This window comes from Rutilus rutilus (assembly GCF_951802725.1).
Source record: "Rutilus rutilus genome assembly, chromosome: 3".
Classification (NCBI taxonomy): Eukaryota; Metazoa; Chordata; class Actinopteri; order Cypriniformes; family Leuciscidae; genus Rutilus; species Rutilus rutilus.
The window spans coordinates 16,553,729-16,574,613 of NC_140211.1; the positions used below are offsets into that span (position 1 = coordinate 16,553,729).

The 20,885-nt window shown below is 37.3% G+C and overlaps 2 protein-coding genes across 4 annotated transcripts; one reads left to right on the forward strand and one right to left on the reverse strand.

The window, feature by feature from the left end:
- Positions 1–3,119: 3,119 nt before the first annotated feature.
- On the reverse strand, positions 3,120–9,955 carry LOC311287214 (uncharacterized protein). Of its 2 annotated transcripts, XM_084403904.1 has the most exons (5): positions 9,646–9,955; positions 6,917–6,994; positions 6,509–6,718; positions 5,159–6,339; positions 3,120–3,711 (listed from the first exon to the last, which is right to left on the reverse strand). In XM_084403904.1, exons 4-5 carry the CDS (start codon positions 6,293–6,295, stop codon positions 3,538–3,540), a joined length of 1,311 nt encoding a protein of 436 aa, XP_084260030.1. In that variant the 5' UTR covers positions 6,296–6,339; positions 6,509–6,718; positions 6,917–6,994; positions 9,646–9,955; the 3' UTR covers positions 3,120–3,537. The 2 variants fall into 2 exon arrangements, with proteins under 2 accessions (XP_084260030.1, XP_084260029.1); XM_084403903.1 differs by having other exon boundaries at positions 5,159–6,718; positions 9,646–9,932.
- Positions 9,956–10,036: 81 nt separating this feature from the next.
- ccnb3 (cyclin B3) lies at positions 10,037–19,660 on the forward strand. Of its 2 annotated transcripts, none has more exons than XM_084404688.1 (12): positions 10,037–10,224; positions 10,493–10,600; positions 10,694–10,774; positions 11,288–11,388; positions 11,506–11,620; positions 13,787–13,885; positions 13,972–14,064; positions 14,188–14,325; positions 15,623–15,778; positions 17,356–17,505; positions 18,181–18,311; positions 19,151–19,660. In XM_084404688.1, the coding sequence occupies exons 2-12, from the start codon at positions 10,526–10,528 to the stop codon at positions 19,215–19,217; spliced, it is 1,206 nt and encodes a 401-aa protein (XP_084260814.1). In that variant the 5' UTR covers positions 10,037–10,224; positions 10,493–10,525; the 3' UTR covers positions 19,218–19,660. The 2 variants fall into 2 exon arrangements, with proteins under 2 accessions (XP_084260814.1, XP_084260813.1); XM_084404687.1 differs by having other exon boundaries at positions 10,078–10,224; positions 10,691–10,774.
- The last annotated feature ends 1,225 nt before the right edge of the window (positions 19,661–20,885 follow it).

Genomic DNA, 20,885 nt, shown 5'->3' on the forward strand with positions numbered 1-20,885 from the left:
AAATAAATGTTTTTATCCCGATAAAATATTTAAGAGTGTTGCATAATGAAATGCATATTCGTTATAAAAAATGCCCATGGAGTTATAAGAGTGTATTTACATGACATTTCCTGGACTATAAATCACACAAAATGTGGCCAAGTTCAAGACCATGGGAATCCAGGGCCTCCAAAGAAAAAAGAAAACAGTTGCTGAGGGAGTGAATAATAGACATATCTTGTTGTATAGTTGTTTTGTCTTTAAATATTTGTAAATAATCTTTGGCCCCTTTGGAAGTTTGCTGGGGCCCCCTAGTGGACCCCGGGTCCCTGGTTAAGAACCACTGGTTTAATGTTGCAAAATTTCTTATGAATTTGTAAGAATTTTACTTACTTAAGTCTTAGACTTGACTAAGTGCAATTCTTTGAAAATCCTTAAGAAGTTTTTAGATATTTTCTTAAAAACATATTTATTTTCTTAAGATCTTTGGTGTTGTATGATGGTTCTTGCAAAGACTCGCTTAAAACATAGAGCCATGTAGGTTACTGGATAATATATAACGAAAACACTACAAATTGAATTGCTGGAGGGTTTTTGGGCTATGACTGAGAAGGACAGAGGATCTGGTTTAATGGCCCTTACTTACTTCACAGAGCCTTATTTGTGTAAAGGTAAAATATATATTAAGGCAGAAAGATGACCTAAAATTATCTGTGTACATCTGACTAAAACAACTGAAGATGAAAGACTTTGAGTATGTCTAATAAATTACGTTTATCACTTGTGCTCTTCAGCTGTCTTGAAAAGTCCAGTCTTCTTCAGATAAATGGTCCACAGTAAAACTGAAGGGACACGAAACTTCATTCCTCTCCACACACTGTAAATATATCTGCAGTCTTTCTGTCTGTTTCAGCCATAAACAGCAGGAGACGAGCATCGTGTGTGAGCCGTTGCATATGTTTGTCTATACTAGGGTTCTAGTGGAGATGGAAGACAGATGTCTCGGCCAACCGGTTTCTCAAATCAGCTGGAGAAACCGGCCAGACCAATGCTCGAACCTCGACCACGGATCCTCGCTGGTCTCTACGATGGAAGTGCACTAAAACGGGTGAACATATGAGACACCAACTCATGGTCTCCTAACTGATTGTCAATCAAATAATTTCTAGTATTGGTAATTAGTGCTGTCAACTGGGAGACAAGCTATATGAAATCACACTACAGTAAGACAATGTTTTATATTACAAAATGTTAGAAGTATGCAAATGTGGATGTATCTAATTAATTATGTACTAATTTGCATACCTTCCCAGAACAGAAATCTCAACATTGAATAAGACAGTTTCAAAATTTGTATTTAATTTGGTTGAAATATTAAAGTCAGAAATTCTTTTAACATTTAGAAAATAAATTCAGAAAAATACATGTTTGCCATATTTTTAAGAATAAAATGTTACATAAATTAGGGAATGGATTATATGAACATGTTTAAAATCGTCAGAATATAGATAGGAATAAAACTGTAAAGTTTGGTGTATAAGTGCTACTGAACTGGAGATTTTAATAAAATACTATTTCTAAGAAAACAGCCTTTAAAGATATATTAATTGAAATCTACATGGGCAAATAGATAAAGCGTAATAAAATAAAACACTTAAATGTGTGTTTTGGATGTTTTCTTTCCACTAGTGAGAAAGAAGACATGTTATGGAAGCAATATACCCCAAAATTTCAAAATTGACCATCAAATGAAAAAAACATAGGTTTTGCCTTTAAAGGGATAGCACACACACAATCATTGACATGTTTTTCCAAGTCTGTACTTTATTTTTTCAGTGGAACACAAAAGATGATATTTTGAAAACTGTCGCAAAAGCTTTTTTAGCCCATGCAGTGAAAGTCAAAGTGGTCTAGTGTTGTTTTCGACCCACTTAACTTTCATTGTATGGACACTTTTGAGACAATTTTCAAAAGATCTTTTTTTTGTGTGTGTGTGTGTTTGTGTTTTTTTACAGAATGAAAGGTCTGAAACGACATGAGGGTGTGTAAATGATGTTTTTAAGTGAGCTTTCCCTTTAATATAGTGTGACACACATTGGATCACATTACAGACCTCAGATCACAGAGAAAATGTCTTATGACCTTATCTTCAAGATAGATAGGGGCTACAAAGAGCTGAACCTGAAAACTCCATAACCTTAAACACACATCCCAATTCTCCAGAGCAAACATGTTGAACGTATTGTATTCATTTGAATTGAATTTATTTCATCTTTTATACAGTTTCCTTTCTCCGCTGGCTACTTTATGGCTCGTTTGATCACATGAATACAAAGGATTGCTGGCCATCCCTGTTCCAAGTCGTGGCGCTTCAGTGCTTCGCTAAGCTTGAGTGATACGAATAGAAAATATATGAGTACATTAAGTCTATGAGGCCTGTTTAATGTAAGGAATTCCTTCACATGCGTCTGGCTCTTATTGTAGAGAATAAATCGATGCGTCATAGCTTGGGGAGAAGGGTGGGTGGGGGATGTTGGGAGATTTTCCAGAGCCCCCATGATACATTTGACTCTATATGTGTCAACTCTGTTGCAATCACTTCTTCCCTTCTCTCTCTTCCCCACTCCCCTTTCCTGCTATCTTTTTTCCTCATGCACGTTTTTTTGCCGTCTCTCATTTTTGGCAGCGATGGTTCAGACATTGGAACAAACGCTTCTCCAGATGCATCTAACGGAACGGGGCTGGACTGGAAGCCATTGTGTCTTCACTGACACTGCAGCTGTGAAGTCAGCCCCCCTTGTGTATGAGAATATGTATGTGTGTGTGTGTGTGTGCGGGAGAAAGTGAAAGAAAGAGCGTGTCTGGGAGGGGAGACTGATTGAGCGAGACATAGGGTCAAAGAATGAGTATGTGTGAGTTTGTGTGTGTCCCTGATTTTTCAAGCTGTGGTCGCCAAGAGTGGGAGTGAGTGGGATGCAGGTTTGTTCGCTAAAGCGCATTCCTGCCATGTTAGGTATCACTGCTTTGGGAGTATTAATGGGATGCAGTAAAATAGTCCTGCTTTTTACACACCCCGCAAAGCCCTGCGCACCCCTTTACAGCAATCAGCTCCATCATAAAACAGCTCCAACACTACAGCATTCACTGTTGATCATTATTCAGACACGCTTTATTATTGGTACTGACATTGTTGAAAAATAATATACAGAATCTTTGGTCAAGAATGTGTCAGTGTGTTTTGGATGGTTGTAACTTCTAAAACTGATTTGCAGACAGATTTCCGCTTACCTAATAATGGCTTGGATTGGGAGAGCAGATCTCATATCGGTTTAAACAGACAGCGTGCATACAGCTGTTTTGTCTTTAAGGGCTCATTTTCAATGGATGAGAATGAAATTGATTATAACTGCATATACTATGGCTCTGTCTTCTTGTATTCGTGTTTGGGATGTGAAAGATTGTGTGGATGAAGATTAATGTCTGCTGTTTTCTGTCTTCATATCAGGGCGCGTTGGACGGATCAATGACCTGTTCTGCTAGGGCGAAGCTGGTCCAAGATCAGTTTAAATGTGAATTGTCGATCAGGAGCTGCAGATGCTCCAGGAGAGAATCGGAGCTCTTATAGCGTCCTCTGCTGGTCGCTCGCTGCATGTCACAAAACTCCTCGAGAGAAGCCATTAAATCGCCCACTGTCCAGCCATTCAGACGGGCGCTCTGAGAGAGTCTGCAAAGCTAAGGGAACATGTTAGTCAAATAAAAAGCAATGCAATTATTTTATAATGAAAATGATAGACTTTAGTGTGAGCATTTGTAATTAAACTGATTGGCTCTTTCAAAGCAAGTATTACAGTTCAATGATACCATCAAATAATTATAATGCTTCCTTATACTTTCGTAAAGATTAAATTCATATCCCTATAAACTCAAAGCTATTGTATTAGATGGTGGTTATAGGATTGTTGTAAAATGCAGTGAGTTGTAAATAAAAAAATACCTTTTCAGAAAGAAAAATCTATTAAATTCAGGTTGAATTGTGATAACATTCCCCATTTACTTCTGGAACCACAATGCAATGCTTTATTAAATGTATTCAGTCATTTTGTTATAGGTTAGCTCTTTTTTTATTAACTTTTTGAATTAAAATGATTGATTAGGGGTTGGTATAAAATAATATTTCCAGACTAATTATAAATGCATGTGCAAAACTAAAAATGTCCATAAACTCAAAGTTACTAGACTGGGATTGTTGTAAAATGGTATGAGTAGTAAAACTGTCAGTTTAACCACGTATAAATAATAATAATAAAAAAAGGATTTATAAGACAAAACCTTTTCAGGAAGAAAAATCAATTTTGGGTTTAAATTCAATTTGCGGTTAGGGTTTCCCCATTTACTTCTACTGAAATGACAATCCAATTGTTTTTTTATTGCTAACCCATGTTTCATGTATTTATTCAAGAATGAACAAAAAGGGTGGCTGACCGCACACTGATCCACTCAAGACTGAAAAAGTCTACAAAAACATTTTTTTATTTTATAAACTGCATCGTGCAAAAAGTGCAAAGTGCATGTGAGTTAAAAACAAATAGACACCAGCAAGCAAACGTTTCAGCACATTGCTATCTTCAGTGCTCCTTGGATCAGTGTGCGGTCAGCCACCATTTTTGTTCATTCTTCAATATACCATTGGCTCTATGCACCTGTAGTACAAGGACCTGCAGTACAAGGACTTTTTTCCTGTTTGGAGCGCTACATATTTTTTCTTTTTTCATGTATTTATTCAAAAATTTGTTTTAGGATAAAATACGACCTTCTTAACTTTTTTTATTAAAATTAAAATTGATTGGAAGTTGCAAGTAGCCTAAAAGTTTGATTCCAGTATAAATGCATGTCTTAGGCAACCTTCCCCAGCTTACATCGAAAATACTGAGTTAAAGCCCGCTCACATCAAATATGATAACAATAATGATTGCTTTAAAGTTTTACTAATGGTTCTAATTGCATGAGAATAGGGACGTCTGTTATAGTTGTGGTGTGGACTTTCCTATTCTCATGGAATTGTAACAGAACTTTATAGTTATTGTCCTTGGTGTGAACGGGGCCTTTAGACATTAAAGCAAAACGTATCACAACCATCCAATAGGCAAATTCAGCCTGTGAAAACTGTAATATTCTGTACCTGTTGCTGAAGGCTTGTGTCTGGTAAATCAAACTGAAGTGCTGAAGTCCCGTTCTGAGAGGCCGCAGCCCAGAGTAGAGCACATTGCAGTTCTTGGACATGACGACTTTCTTCAGCATGTATCTTAATCACCCATGGTTTATTGTCTTTCTGTGAGCCAAATTCTGCTCCCTCAGATTGCTTACAGTTAAACAGGAATCTGGAAGCATCGCATACAGAATGTTGAAGCAAGTCTTCTGCAAAGTCGTTGGAAAATGTGTGTACCGATGATGTCACATTGGCGTCAACTGTAATGGGGTTCAGTTCTGATTTATCGTTACAGCATATTTTGGTTTTGAGGGAGTTGATTGAGTCTTTACACAGTGTGTTTGAATATCTTTCTTCTTCCCATGGCTGTGGTTCTGCTGCTTGGCCCGAAAGATGTGGCTGGGTTCCATGCTCAAACACGCCCTGTCTTAGCTTAGCAAAAGCATGAACCAAAGTGTCAATGATTAGCTCATTAGCTAAAATTTTCACCTCGTCAGTTGCAGAGAACGCCATGCTAGATCTTTTGTCTGGAGCCATTGAGTATGATGTTGTTTCTTCCTTCAAAACCTTCTTTTCCCCTCTCGCCATCACCTCTGCTAGAGACGTCGTGACAATTTCACTCGCTAGTCGATCAGAAATAGCCAACATGCGTTTCACACAACCCTCATCCTTTACTTTGATTTCGTTTGTGGTGAGAGAATGAAGGATATCTGCAGATATTTGAGCTGCATAGTCAGTCAGCCTGGGATTGTCGTTTTGAAGTCCCCCATAATCACCTTCTCTGTCTTTGACTTCTTCTAGACCTCCGTTTCGACAACACTCCAGGGAAAGCGAGCGCATCAGCCTCACCATGAAGTCAGCGGACGTGTCAGTCATTTGGTTCTCTAATAAGGGTTGCATGTGGTCTTTGGGGGTCGGAGGAGGGGGTGAAGGAAGAAACTCTTTAGCAAGTCCTCCCTTTAGCTTCCTTGTGAAACTGGCTCGACTCCTCATCATCTCTGGAAGTAAAGGGGTGCTTGGTGGAGCATCAGGGTAGTCGAGAGACCCCAGACTGCCCATGCTCTTGAAGGAACTGGCATATACTGTGGTCAGTGTGTCATATTCCTCCATCTTGTCTGTTTCTATTTCAAATGCGTTTTTATCACAGTTGTAGCCTGAGGAGCACAGGACCGATGCATTTTCATTAATCCCCTCCATAACCCCTTTATCATTTATATTTTTGGATGAATCAGAGTGATGTTGCCTCTCCATCTCATCTAATGCTTTGCAACAGACTTTTAAAGTTAACTCTTCAGCTAGCTTCTCAACTTCATCCTGTCTCACCTTGACAGATTCACTTGGGCCTCTGATCCTCACAGATGAATCTATAATAGCTTTGGCTGTCATATGCGCAAAGATTTGAATGGGCTCTATGTTCTGTTCTAATGTTCCATCCAGTAAACGGCTGTATGTTTCTATCGTGTGTTGGATTGATGACGGGTTGTATGCAGGTTGTGGGAATGAATCACCATTGATTACTATCTGCATAGAGTCCTGAAAAAGGTCATAACAGAAAAATGAAGACTTGACTTTCTTCGGATAATGTTGCACTTTATACAGTGAACATACATTTTAACAGCTACTTTTTCTGTATGATGATTGTTAAAAATTTGCAAACCAAATCTTATTTATTTACAGACTTTTAATATACTTATATTATACTGAATAGGATACTAAAATTTCTGTACTTACATCAGAGTGACCAGATTCTGAGGCGGTGGCTAGATCACACAGTTTAAATGAGCTGCAAAGCCACTCTTCATTAATCATCTGAAAAAGAGATGGAACAAGATACAATGTTACCATATTGGTTATCAGAATTTTTTAATTGATCTGTATGGTTGATATCAATCACGTTTGCTTATAATTACAATACATACCTATTTTAGCATTTAAATGACCTTTGTTGTCATCTAATGCTCACATAAAGTTAATTTAATAACACTGTTAAATGTAATCTTTAGAAAATTATCTCATCATAATGAATATCACGTTTTCATACTGTACATTAGTTAGAATTTAAATCTAAATGATTTATTTTGAATGTATCTAGACAAAATATACTATAATTTGATTTATCTCTTATCGGTCATAACAATTATTGCCTTATCACTATTAGCCAGAATTTTTATATAATTGCATCCTTACAATATAATTTCTGAGCCATGATAAAGTTTACTTTGTACCTCAGCACAAAAGGCTGATAGAAGTACATTGATATTCTAGTGCAGGGTTGCCTAATAATGCATATAACAACCTGCATAATTTTGTTCCAACTCTTTTCTATCACACCTGCAAATGATTTTCAAGTAAACTTGAAGGCCGTGATTCTTTGGAGGTAGATCTCCGAGAGCATAATTAAGCAATCATCTTGGGGTACATAATATTCTTCATTTACTGCTGAGGACAAAAGAAGCCATGAAATGCAATGTGTGGTGGTTTGATTGGCATCCGCCTCACCCCATAAACACCTTATTTTATCCACTGATTCTGGCTATCAGTTCATGTTTTAGCTTGTAAAGTGTTTGCCTAGTACATCCCGAGTGCTGAAAATTTGATAATGGTGAAGTCAGGAATGAAAACAAGCAAAGGAAAACAAAGAGACATGACCAACTAAATTCATCCAAGAACATAAAGAAAAACAGGTCTCAAATGAGCAGAAAAAGAAAACCACAAGTGATCACCAGATGAGTTGCTGTTACAGGAACTAAGTCACGTGGCTGACAGGAAAAGATGATGTGTGTTGATAGGTGCTGCAAAAAAACTTGTTTCCATTTACATTTTCCTGCAGACTTTGGTTTAATAATTAAGACAGTGATACTGGGGCGACCTTTGCCCAACGCAATGTATTAAGAGAAATGAAGAAGAAGCTTGTGAGGAACGTTGTTTAAAGCTTTGATCAACATCGGCTCAGCCTAACATTTTGTGTCAGCGCCCACATATTTATTTAATTTGGCAATAAATGCTGCAACACACACTTAACCTGTTAGCTGCAGTCAGTTCAAGTTAGATTATGAGTACATTTAAATTGAATTGGAAATAAAAGGTCTCTTGGGCAGTGCCGTGGAGGACGTAACCTTGAAAAGTCTTTGGTTTTCTAATCTACTTTATGTAACGTCATGCTTTGGTGTTTTTAATGGAGATGTGAAACACTCAAAGGAGATTATCTGATATACCACAGATGATGGAGATTTTCTAAGGAGAAATAAAATATGTGTGTAATTGTACTGGTCTAAGGAAATGCAATGCTATTTGACATCAGATGCCCAACAAGTGAAAGTTTTAGAGGGTGGGATGCACAGTTCAATTTAATTTCATGGTATTGCTAAAAGGATATTGAGAAGTAAATGCACATGTAAAAACACTTGGTTGTAGAACAAAGCTGGAGAGAGATTGCACTTTAGATACAGAAATGGCTGCTTATACATGGGTCATTGACGAATAAGGTTTTTAAAAGTGTAAAAGAGATATAGCTATATTTGAAACCATTTTTAAGTTTACCTAGGTGTTAACAATAAGATTTTGTGGTTTGTACAATCAATTAACACTGTTGTTTGTCATTTTTTGACCAAAAAAGTAATTTGGTTTAGCCACTGATTTGAAAGTTAAAAACTGATTTGACATTGATGTTGAGATAGTATAGTGTGTACCACAGAAGAAATATTAAATAAAATTATCACTGATCTCATAAATGTAATCATTTATTGGACTACTCTAAACACTCCAACATATTCAAGTACAACATTGCACAGGGAAAGGAGAAAAGGGCAAATGTAAAAAAAAGAGCCTTATCTGCTTTATATTTGTATTATTGTAGTTCCTTTAGTTATTAAAAACAATATTATTCCATTTAAATATTTACTATATCAGTTTTACCGAATGACCTTTTGACACTTCAAAATCTTTAAAATACCTTTATATGTAGTAAAATATAATTAAAACCTTTTGGCTTCAGTAAAAGAGATCAAGTTGTACTACCTTACATACTTTGGATGTTATATATTTGTTTTTTTATTATTATTAAGGCCTTTGGACAAAAAAATTACCTGTCACGTCATTGACCCACATATAATGAAAGACATATTACAAGCAATCAGACGTAACCTACATAAGGTCAAATCTCAAATGTCACGTAACATGGCTTTAAAATTTATATGGGTTATATTGTGATTTTCCTCCCCAAGCTTTATACTTCTAAGATACAACTGAATTCATGTTATAATTTTATGTTGCTGACGGAAAATGTGAGAGCACAGCAGGAGGACCAACTTTTAAAGTAAAGTAGTAAAACAAAAAAGGAAAACAAATGTGGAAGATTAGTTCTGCAAAAAAATACCTTAATAATAATATAAGTGATTATAATTAACTAAATACATCAAATCACCTCTTCAAACATTGGGGAAAATATATGTTTTCTTTACCTTGTTGAAGGAAATCAGTCAAACAAGTTCGGCTTGATAGACTTGAGAATGTGATGGGGCCACAGGCAGTTTGCACTTTGCAGACTGCTGATTTCCTGTGTGAAAGACATTATTGTGTCTGTGTGGGTGGGTGGCTGGGTGTGGCTTCATTGTAAAGTCAATAATATCAGTAACATTCAAAATAAGCGAAGCTAATTACATAACATTGTTGAAATATTTTAGACAATAAATAGAACCTCTGTTGGGATCATTCCCAAGCACATTCTCTCCTACGTCAACAACTTACTCAAAAGTCTTAGAACGCGAGCTCGCTTCCTATTGGTTGCTAAGGTGTTTTTGAAAATTCTATCGTCCCGCCCCTTAACAACGGCATCCTAGCTCGACGCTCATTGGCCTAGAGCGAAATGCATTCGGCCAATCGCATCACTGCGTGGAGTTTTGGACGCATGCAGACAACAGTCCGGTGTGTCTGTTTCAGCCTGGATAGCTTTCCATTGTACTTTTCGTGAATGTTTGCACATATTCTCTTTCAAAATATTTCCCTGCTTTAATTGAGGTTGTTCAGCGTTTCGTGAAAAGGTAAGATTTGCAATTTCTCGCAAAACTATACGAAACATTCGCCTGCATGTTGTAGTTCTTTAACGACCGACTTGATGCTTCCTGCGATCAAAACAATTTCTTTACGGATCTTTGTTTGAATGTTTAGTAACCTTGTGGAGTACAACGAGAAGAGAGAGTGTGTGTGTGTGTGTGTGTGTGTGTGTGTCTGATGGAAGTGTGCACTATGCACGTTCATAGTGACCTTAAGTTGTTCATACATTCTTTGTTTACCTCACTTTTGAAACAGGATATAACTGAAGGATCAGAACAACTGAATAAGATGCCGTTTTCCAGAGGAAAGAAGCCCACCACCAGTAAAATCCCCAAACTTCACCCCAAAGGACTGGAGAACCAGGTATACAGTGAGATCAGACCTGAAACTGAATTAGATCTTTGCTGGTTTGATTGTTGTTGATCTGATCCATCTTGTGTTGATGTTTTTAAACAGGATGGCCCCCAGACCAAGCGCTCATCTTCTTCTCCCCAAGGGGCCCCTAAGAAAAGAACTGCTTTTGTGGACATTACCAATGTAAGGGTGCCAAATCAAATATGTGTTAATATATATTTTTGTATACATGCACCACAGCTTTATTGCTTTCATATGTTACCTGACTAGGCTGTCTCTCAGTGTTTTTTGGCCCCTCGGTTTGATTCTGATGATGTCAAACCAGTAAGTGTTGAGCATCTGGCTTGTAACCCCACTAACACCAGCAGTTTAAATGAATGATGCAAATCAGCATGCCTGATAGACATAACCTCATTGAAATCTCATTCATGCCTGAGCAGTAAGTTACAGTGCACACAAAAGGGTTTCCATGTGAGGTGCTCTCGTATGCAAATTTTAATGATGGCTCTATTCACTATTGTCTAACACCTTGTATTCATTCTCTCTGTGTCTCAGATCCAACCAAGTTGATTGATTTGGTGACTCATGCTTATTTTAACAAATTAAACCCAAAGTACAGTTTTTGGCTGATATTTAGGCTGAATTTTGACTTGTGTTGAGAAATGTGCTAACCCTTAAAATGCACTTTTATTAAAGGCACACAAGATTGAGCTAAGCAATCCCATCAAAAAGAAAGATCCCGTTAAGAAGCTGCAGAAGAAGATCTCAGTACTTTCGAAGAATGATGTCAATTTAAAGTAAGTCATATTTTACTACCTCTTTGTCTTTTAACCTACCATGCATTGAGATGTTTTGAGAGTACTTTGAGATGATTGCCCCAGAATTTGCAGATTTCTTATCTTTCCTTCTGTCAGATCTGTGGTTAGTTCAGAGGAAAAGTTGGAGGAACTGAAGAATGTGGAGTCATTTAAGAAACTGGAAGAGCCCTCTTCTAAACCATCAATTCCTCCACACCTCCTGCCTCCAGAGGTAAGGCCCTGGGGCCGTTTGCACCAGTTGTGCGTAATTTACAACTTAGCAAAGTTTTGACGTAAATGGGCACTAAGTTACAACTTATGCACTGCTAAATATTTTTGTGTTGCACCATTCAAATTAGTTGAAGCGTAACTCTACGTATAAACAAAATATTTACGTAAGCCTCAGATCAGGAGTAATGGTAGGAATAAAATATCAGACAGACTGCACTGCATCAATAAACTCTACCTGACAGACTTTAATTCTTTAGACATATATGATAATGCTGACATTTACACTCACTTACATTTTAAAAGAGAGAATATTATGTGAGTAAATTACTTTGTTAGCGGCTCATCAACACGAACCCGTCCTACAGCGCGCCGCTGAGTGCATCTGACCCATCGCTCTGTGTTTTGCATGTCAAATAAAATCATAATCAGTAAATGTGATTTCTTTTTTCTTTTTTTTTATCATTATTTTATTTATTGATATATTAGTTTAGTTTCAAATACATACAGGTTCTGAATGTTATTTACATAAAATACATATTATGTTATTCATGATCAAGTAGTATCAATGGAAACATATTTTTACCGTTAGTAACGTGAGGCAAAAGAAGTTTGAATGAAGGATAAACTGAAATTTAACCGTTTCTGCTCACGTACTTGAAGGCTGCTATTGTAGTCCAGTCATTTTAAGCCAAAATGGGGGTCAACCTTGAACAAATTGCAACAGAAACAAACTCACCTGATTTTGTATCCTCAATATGTCCTGAGTAAGGGGGAAAAAAAGCCCAGAAGAATCCCATTAGGGGAAAGTTTCGAAAAAACAAACAAATATAGCCTATTCGTACGCCTATTCTTTTTCTTACGTGAATAGGGTAAAAAAAAATTACCTTTAGATATCACCATGAAAATTACTGAGTTGATTACTTGCATCAAGACAAACAAAAAATGTATTACAAGTTTTTTGAAATTGTTTGTTAACATGGACAAACGGTGCATAATCTAATTACGTATGTGCTAATTAGCATAAATACCACAACAGATCTAAACATTGGGTATAGCCAGGTGAAAATGTCTTGTTGAATCTTGTTGACACATAACAGTAAAATACTTAATGTTAAGGCTACCCATGAGCATTAATACATAGAGGCAGGAAGAAGTACTTTAGAAACCAGCCTTTATTCTTTTTTAAGAGATTGGGTTTGGGGCTGGGTCCGTGGGACTGTTTCTGGGGGACGAGTCTGAGGGAAGAACTGGAGACAATGGTAAGGAGAATGCAGAAGACAAAACTAAGGTTGGCAAAATAAAAAGTGAATCCCCAGAAACAGTCCCACGGACCCAGCCCCAAACCCCATCTCTGCAATAATAATTAATAAAGGCTGGTTTCTAAAGTACTTCTTCCTGCCTCTATGTATTAATGCTCATGGGTAGCCTAAATGGGTTCCATTCAGACCTTAACATTAAGTATTTTACTGTTTTACGTAAGAAAAAGAATGAATAGGCGTATGAATAGGCTATATTTGGGTCTTTTTCGAAACTTTCCCCTAATGGGATTCTTCGGGGCTTTTTTTTTTCCTTACTCAGGACATATTGAGGATACAAAATCAGTTGAGTTTGCTTCTGTTGCAATTTGTTCAACCTTTTTTCATAAAATGACTGGACTATTGGATCGTTCAGAGTAAACATCATATTATGCAACTACGCATTACTTTACGTAGAGCTTACAACCTACTAGCTGCGTTCTGCCTTAAGAACAAATGGTGCAACAGAATTGAGTACAGAGTTACAAACTAGCCAGTAGTTACTAAGACTCTAGTGTGGGCTTTACGTTCCATTTTAAGAAAGAACTTATGAACGGCTAGTGCAACCCTACCCTGGTTTGGTGCATTGGTGCGATGACAGAATTAGCATGAATGTAAATATCCAGTTGTTCCAAAGTGTTTGGGAGGGTTTTACATAAGAGAGCTGTTAACTGCCAAAAAGACACATTGCTCCCTGCGTAAAATATGGATGCAGAAGAAACATTTGAATTCTAATCTAATTAAGGATCACACTTTAAGTCCTTCCTGCTGGGACATATTGTTACATTCCTTAATATTTAGGGGTTAACAAACATTTGTCCTTGTTTACAGATTTAAAAACACTCAAACACTTTGTATCTGTTGTCTTTCAGATTCCTCCAGAGTTTGACATTGATTCTGAGCAACTCAGTGACTGCACGCATACAGCAGAGTATGCCAAAGATATTTTTGACTACCTTAAGAGCAGAGAGGTTGGTTTAGTAGTGTTTATTAATGATCTTGCAAGTAGAGGAACAGAAAATGGCAAGCTAAAACGTTTTATTTCTTTTATTTGCAGGAAAAGTTTGTCTTGCATGACTACATGGCTGATCAACCAACTCTGAACACCAATATGAGAGCAATTCTGGTGGACTGGCTGGTTGAGGTCCAGGTTAGTGTTGATGTTTATTGGCTTCCGGGCATCGTTTCAAATGTGATTAGTCTGGTAGAATGTTGATGGCTTTTGGTGGTTTAAGTAACTAATGTTACTTTATTCTTGCTCTTTATTCTGTAGGAGAATTTTGAGCTGAATCATGAGACTCTGTACCTGGCTGTGAAAGTGACGGATCATTATCTGGCCGTGAGCCCGGTCAAACGGGAGTCTTTACAGCTCATTGGTTCCACTGCCATGCTCATTGCTTCTAAATTTGAGGTAAGACATATGCTCTCTCTCATGATAGCTGAAAGTCATTCCTTTAGACTCACTTTTCTGGGCTTAGTCGTAATTGCTCAAGGACTTAGTCATTCTCCCATTATCTCACACAGACGCTTACACGACCTCAGAAATGTAGTTACAGGGTATATATATATCATTAGAAAGGTCAATGATTCAATCTTATCTTATAATAATTAAAGGAATAGTTCACCCAAAAATGAAAATTCTGTCATTAATTACTCACCCTCATGTCGTTCCAAACTCGTAAGACTTTCGTTCATCTTTTTGATGAAATCTGAGAGCTTTCTGTCTGGTGGCAGCAAGTGACCGTCTTAATGAGTGAGTCATTGAGCCATTCGTTAAAATTATTCGTTCAAATGGCTGATTCATTCAAAAATGAGGCAGTAGTAGTTTATGAATGTGACATTGAATCTTTGAGTCATCCGATTTGTTCAAAACGCTGAATCATTCAGTAATGAAACGTGACTAAGTGTTGTGTCTGACATTAATATGAACTACTTGTTATTGAACTGTTGCATGAAATCAGTGACACATTTTCAATCGTGATGATATCTCTTGGTTGTGTGATGTCCCTTAACTATGTTGTATGTTATCAATCGCCACTTACACTATGTAATAAAATCAGAATCATTCTCATGTTTTGGTGATTCCCTAGTTTTTTTTTTTGTTAAATCAGGCTACTTATCTGGTCAGGCAAGTAAAAATTTCTTTCACTTGCCCCTTCAGAGAATCCACTTGTCCTGGACAGGCATGAATATCAAGCCCTGCAGTATGGTAAGGTGATGATACACGGGCCAACTTTTTTGAGAAATGTTGCCGAGCGATGTTGCTTGGGCACTTTCCCATGGAGAATGGGCAACACATTTCAATCTGGATTAGATCGGTCGTGGGCCCTGTGTCTCACACCTGGTTGCCCATTGACGGCAACATTGCTCAAAAAGTTGCCCCATGTTTCATCACCTTAACACGTTGAACTGTCCAGATACAGTTTTAGAAATCATTTTAATTACTTATTTTTCTATACAATTTTGTGTAATATGCATTTTGCCAGTTTGAGTGAATAATAATAAAGCGGTATTTAAAATCATGATAGACAATTTTCTCTATTTCCTTTGTCTCACTGAACAATGAAAGTCAAGATGAGTGTGTTGCAGTACCTGCACTGTGTGCTGTATTTTTGCCTATTGTGCACTATATAGGCTACAAACTGCATGCTGCAAAAAATTTTGATTTGTCAGTTGGTGCCCATCATGTCTGTGGCGTGTCCTTACAGGAGCGGGCTCCACCTTGCGTGGATGATTTCCTATATATTTGTGACGATGCTTACAAGCGCTCCCAGCTCATCACCATGGAGATCAGCATCCTGCAGGCGCTGAACTTTGACATCAATATTCCGGTTCCATACCGCTTCCTTCGTCGTTATGCCAAGGTGAGAGACAACACATACATATTTCCTCTGTGAAAAGACAAGTGGAACTCAAGTAAGAGTGTGTGTGTGTGTGTGTGTGTGTGTGTGTGTGTGTGTGTGTGTGTGTGTGTGTGTGTGTGTGTGTGTGTGTGTGTGTGTGTGTGTGTGTCAAAGTCAGAGAGACAGATCATGCAGGGAAGCATTCATTGGATGTGTTTTGTGTCTGTCAGGTGTGGCCTGTCCCCCCCCCCCCCCCCCCCCCGTATTCTCGGAAGAATTTGTGTGTGTGTGACCGGCTGTCACTGGTTGTGTTACTGCTTGTTGCTGTCAGATCCATTCCCATTTTCAACAGCTGCATTAATTGAGCTTTAGTCAAAGCTCCATGATTTAACAATGTCTTTATTTGTTTTTATTTGTCAGCAGAATGGCTGGTTTTACTAATTGCTCTTTTTACAAAGTAATAAGCTTATTTACGGCGCATTAACAAATAATGCCATTATATTAAATTCGTTTTTTAAAGAAAAGCATGCATGCACACAACAGATCACTTATAGTATGCCAATAGACTTGCTAGACAAACTACCCCTTTGCTTGAATGTGGTTTCTGATACATTAGTAAAATGCTTTCAAAAATAGGGATGGTTTACTTTCTCACCCTCATGTTGTTCCCCAAACTGAAACTTTGGGGTCAGAAATATAGATAATAATAAGAAATGTTTCTTCAGCACCAAATCAGCATATTCTAGTATGCTGATTTGGTGCTCAAAAAACATTTCTGAATGATTTCTGAATGATCATGTGACACTGAATTAATGATACTGAAAATTCAACTGTGCATCACATGAATTGTATTATAAAATATATTCAGAAATACATTGGAAAACAGTTATTTTAAATTCTAATATTTCACAATATTAATGGTTTCCGGTATTTTTCATCAAATGATTGCAGCCTTGGTTTCAAAAAATCTTACCGTAATGTATATTAAAAGAAAGTTTTCAGAATCTTTGAAGAATCTTAAGACGGTTTATAGTGACAATGACTGTTACCATATGACAACATTTAGTTATTTTTCTATTAATTCATTTTTCTTTTTCACCCGTTTTTGGAGCTTTACAGCAATAGTCTCTATGAGCTGCTTTAGGGATAAGAGCCATGTGAAGATTCTTCAAAAATTGTTCTGTGCACCACAGAAAAAAATAAACGCACACAGGTTTAGAGAAACATGAGGATAAGGAAATAACAAAAAGTTTCGATTAACTATTGCTTTAAAGAATAGAGCATTCAAGAATCAAGGAAATAAATGTTTACATTGAAATACTTTCCTTTCATGGTTCACCAGAGCACGTCCTTTTGTAATTGTGTGCTGAATTTGCCAAGAATGTAACCTTCAGAATCTTTGTTGGATGAGCTGTGTGTAATCTTTCTGCAGGGCCCGCAGGTACTAGCACTGCTACGGATTCAGCGTGTGCGTGTGTGTGTGTGCGCGCGCGTTTTCTAAGCGGATAAAAACTTTACTTCTCTCTGCAGTTTGCCATTGTATGGATACTTATTCTGGCTTGTGTGTGATGATTTTCCCGTCTCTCGTCTCCCGGCAGTGTGTGAATGCAGGTATGGACACATTGACTCTGGCGCGCTTTATTTGTGAGCTGAGTTTGTTGGAGATGGAGTTTGTGCCAGTAAGAGCGTCTTTGCTCGCCTCTGCCTGTCTTCTCATCGCTCTTGTTACTAAGGATCTGGGAGGATGGGTACGTGTTTACCTTTATGCTTTTATAATGTATGCACATTTGCGCAAGCACAGAGCTCATTAATTATACCATTTATTTTCACAAAATGCCACCGTTCCTTGGTGATACACACATACATGCACTTTCACAGTGAATCAGTGTCCTTGTGTGCTCTGATTTGGAAATTATGCTTAAGCTGAGACAGCTCTGTGATAGGCTAGTGACTGCTCATTATGGATGCTAATTTCTGTTCTATCACACACACATTCACACTGAAACTAAGTCGTTGGTTGATGACACAGGTATTTTGGTTAATGAGAGTGAAGCTGGACTGTGTTTACCAACATTTGACTAATTGCTTTATGTCCTGAGTGGCTCTACAGAGAAGTCAGAGATGAAGAAGTTTAATTACCTTGAAACAACCACACACACACACACACACACACACACACACACACACACAAACGTTCATACATTAATTTACATTCTCACCGGATGTCGTTTCCGTCTTATCTTCAGATTATTGACAGCTTAAGGGCATTTATTTCTCACATCATGAAATATTTGGCGAGCGTCTTAGTCACACATCCCTTATGTAACGCTCATTAGACACCTCTGAGATTCACAGATATCTGGCTATACTTCACAATAACACTTACACACAGATTTTGACTGATGCTCCACTTCTGTTTCCAGACACAGTGTTTGCAGTTCCACTCTGGATGCAGTGTGGAGGATCTGGCACCCGTGGTCAGAAAACTCCACAACATGCTCAGCAGCCCACCGGACAGCAAACTCGCCGTTGTCAGGAGCAAGTATGCACACAAGTAAGTCAGCAAGTAAATTGCGTATTTTTAATCAGAAGAGCATGCTCTTTGGGTTTTTTTAATATTTATTTACCACAAAATACAACACTAATAACATTGTTTATCTCAGCCATTGAAATAGTTCAGTTTCAGTTCAAGTTTGTGCAGTTCTTCTGGATTTAGTCTGCCTCAGTTTTTTCTGTTTCTTCATGTAATCCCAGACGGACTTAATGATGGTGAGATCAGGTCATACCGGCCGTTGTCAGGAATCTTTGTGCATACAAAAATCTCACTGAATTATTACAATTAATGGCTAAATTAATGTTTGGAATTACATAAAATTGTTATACAGATTTTTTTTTTTTTTTTTTTTTTGTGCTTTACAGCAACATTCAGAGAATATATTATCTATAATATTCTCTTAGAAATATATAATATTCTCAGCAGTCCAAATAAACTTTGAACTGTATGATTCTTGCTGTGTGGGTTTATGGTCTAAACATTTCTGGTTTGTTTCTAAAGTTTTAGCCTACAGCACATTTCACTGTTTTTCTATATAAATCATGTGCTTTTAAAGTTGGTCGGCCTCGCAAAAAACTATAGTTGAGAAGTTTAGTCAAAATTCATGTTTAGAAAATTGACTCTTTTCTTATCGTAGTCTGAGCATGGCTGTGTTGTTTTGATGCTCTTGCCAACCCTGATTGGCATTTTGACTTGTATTTCTTTTTTTAATGTTACTCCTGCCTAGAGCAGATGTTGATTTCTTGAAAGCATTTGACTAATGAAGCAGTTTGTTTATATTAAAATACTCCAGATTGTGGCATTTGATTATGTCTTGATTTATTTATTTTTTATTACAGGGTTTTCTTTGAAGTTGCGTTGATCCCCACAGCGAGTCTGGAGAAGTTGGAGGGGTTTTTGAAGTAAGCTGAAGGGGAATTTATGTAATGTTTTAAACATTGTAAATAATTATATTTAATGTTATATTTTAATCTTTTGAAATAAAGTCTTTGTGTGTAAATTTACACATATATACATGTTTTCCATTGTATGTTCAGCTGTTCTTTTTTACAAACCATGTTATTCTTTTTGTAAATGTAAAAATCAGTTAACCAAAATACAAACCAGTGACCCCCATCAATGTTTCAAAAGCTGATAAAGTACAAACCATCCTATCAATATTCAATATATTAGGTCATTAGGTTTTTGTTGTTGAATGTTACTAAAATAGCATTTTAATGCCTTGTACATAGATATGTTTTTGTTTTTTTTGTACTGTTGTATAGTTTGCCGTGTGTATATTTTCTTGATCACTTTAATGACAGTGTTTTTTTTTAAACACTATGGATGATTAAAAAAGTACTTTTGCATATTTGCCTGATTCTTGCATTTACTTAGTTGACATTTAATGCTTTTTTAAAATGCATCTAACATACAATGCTGCGCCGTAGTTTTACCAGTAGGAGGCAGCGTGCTTCCAGATCCTTTATCACATCGATAACATGTGTCTGCATCTGACTGTCTGCATCTTTTCAACCACAGTCAATCATTGCACCTATATAAAATAAATAAATGACCTCCATCACACTGCAGCCCCACTGATTATTGAATGTAGTAAACCACTCCTGTTTATCTAAAGAGATTGTCTGGCGGTCCGGATGTCCAAACAGTCTCTGACGTCTATTGGTTGTTTTTGGATGCAGCTTGAGTCACAGCTGTGAGCCGGTCCAATCCATCACGGCCAACAGCGAACAACAAACCTCACAGAGCTGTTTCTGGTGTTTGCTGTTTTTGCGGCGATTCTCTTGTGTAGTTTAGATGTGGATTGAAAGGGGAAAAGACAGCCTTTGATTAGCATAGGCTCCTCGACCTGCTCGTTGGGATGGCACTCATGGCAGAATACTGATTGCTTGTCCTCCGGGCTTTAAAAGGCAGATATTTCTAATCCTGGTTATTACATTTCTCACATTGATGTTTGCACGTATCGTCCCAGACGGCACATGCACGTTGCTGTCGGTGGGCACAGCACCCTTTGATCACTGACCGACTAGATCCCGGGCTTTGTATTGTCTTCTGAGTCCTTCACATGTAGGCCTATGCTGTGAATCCGTAAGTCGGACTGCAGAATTGACATGCAAATCTTGATTTCTCATTAGTAGTGGCACTGAATTTGTTTACTGCTAAAGGATGCCATTTATAAACAGCATGCTAAACATTTGTGGATAAATTTCTGTGGTGACTCCATTAATTGGGATATGGAGGGCCAACACATCAATATCTGGTGGAGTAAAATGGTGGAGACATCTGTTGAATAATACATCATCTTTATGCGATATTCTGTGGGTGAATGCCAGTTTATAAATGCCCTAAAACCCATTTCAGTTAGATTAAGCAACAAAGATCAAATCTGTATTCTCCTTTAGGAAAAAAAACAAATAACTGCAGTTAATTGCAGACATTTCTCTGATATCTTAATGTGTTTCGTGAGAATAAAAGAGCAAAAGGCTGCTTGTTAAAACAGTGCAATATCAAATAATTGTATTTTGGTAGCGTCAAATTATACATAACCTCCCGCTTTTTAGCTCGTTTTAACCA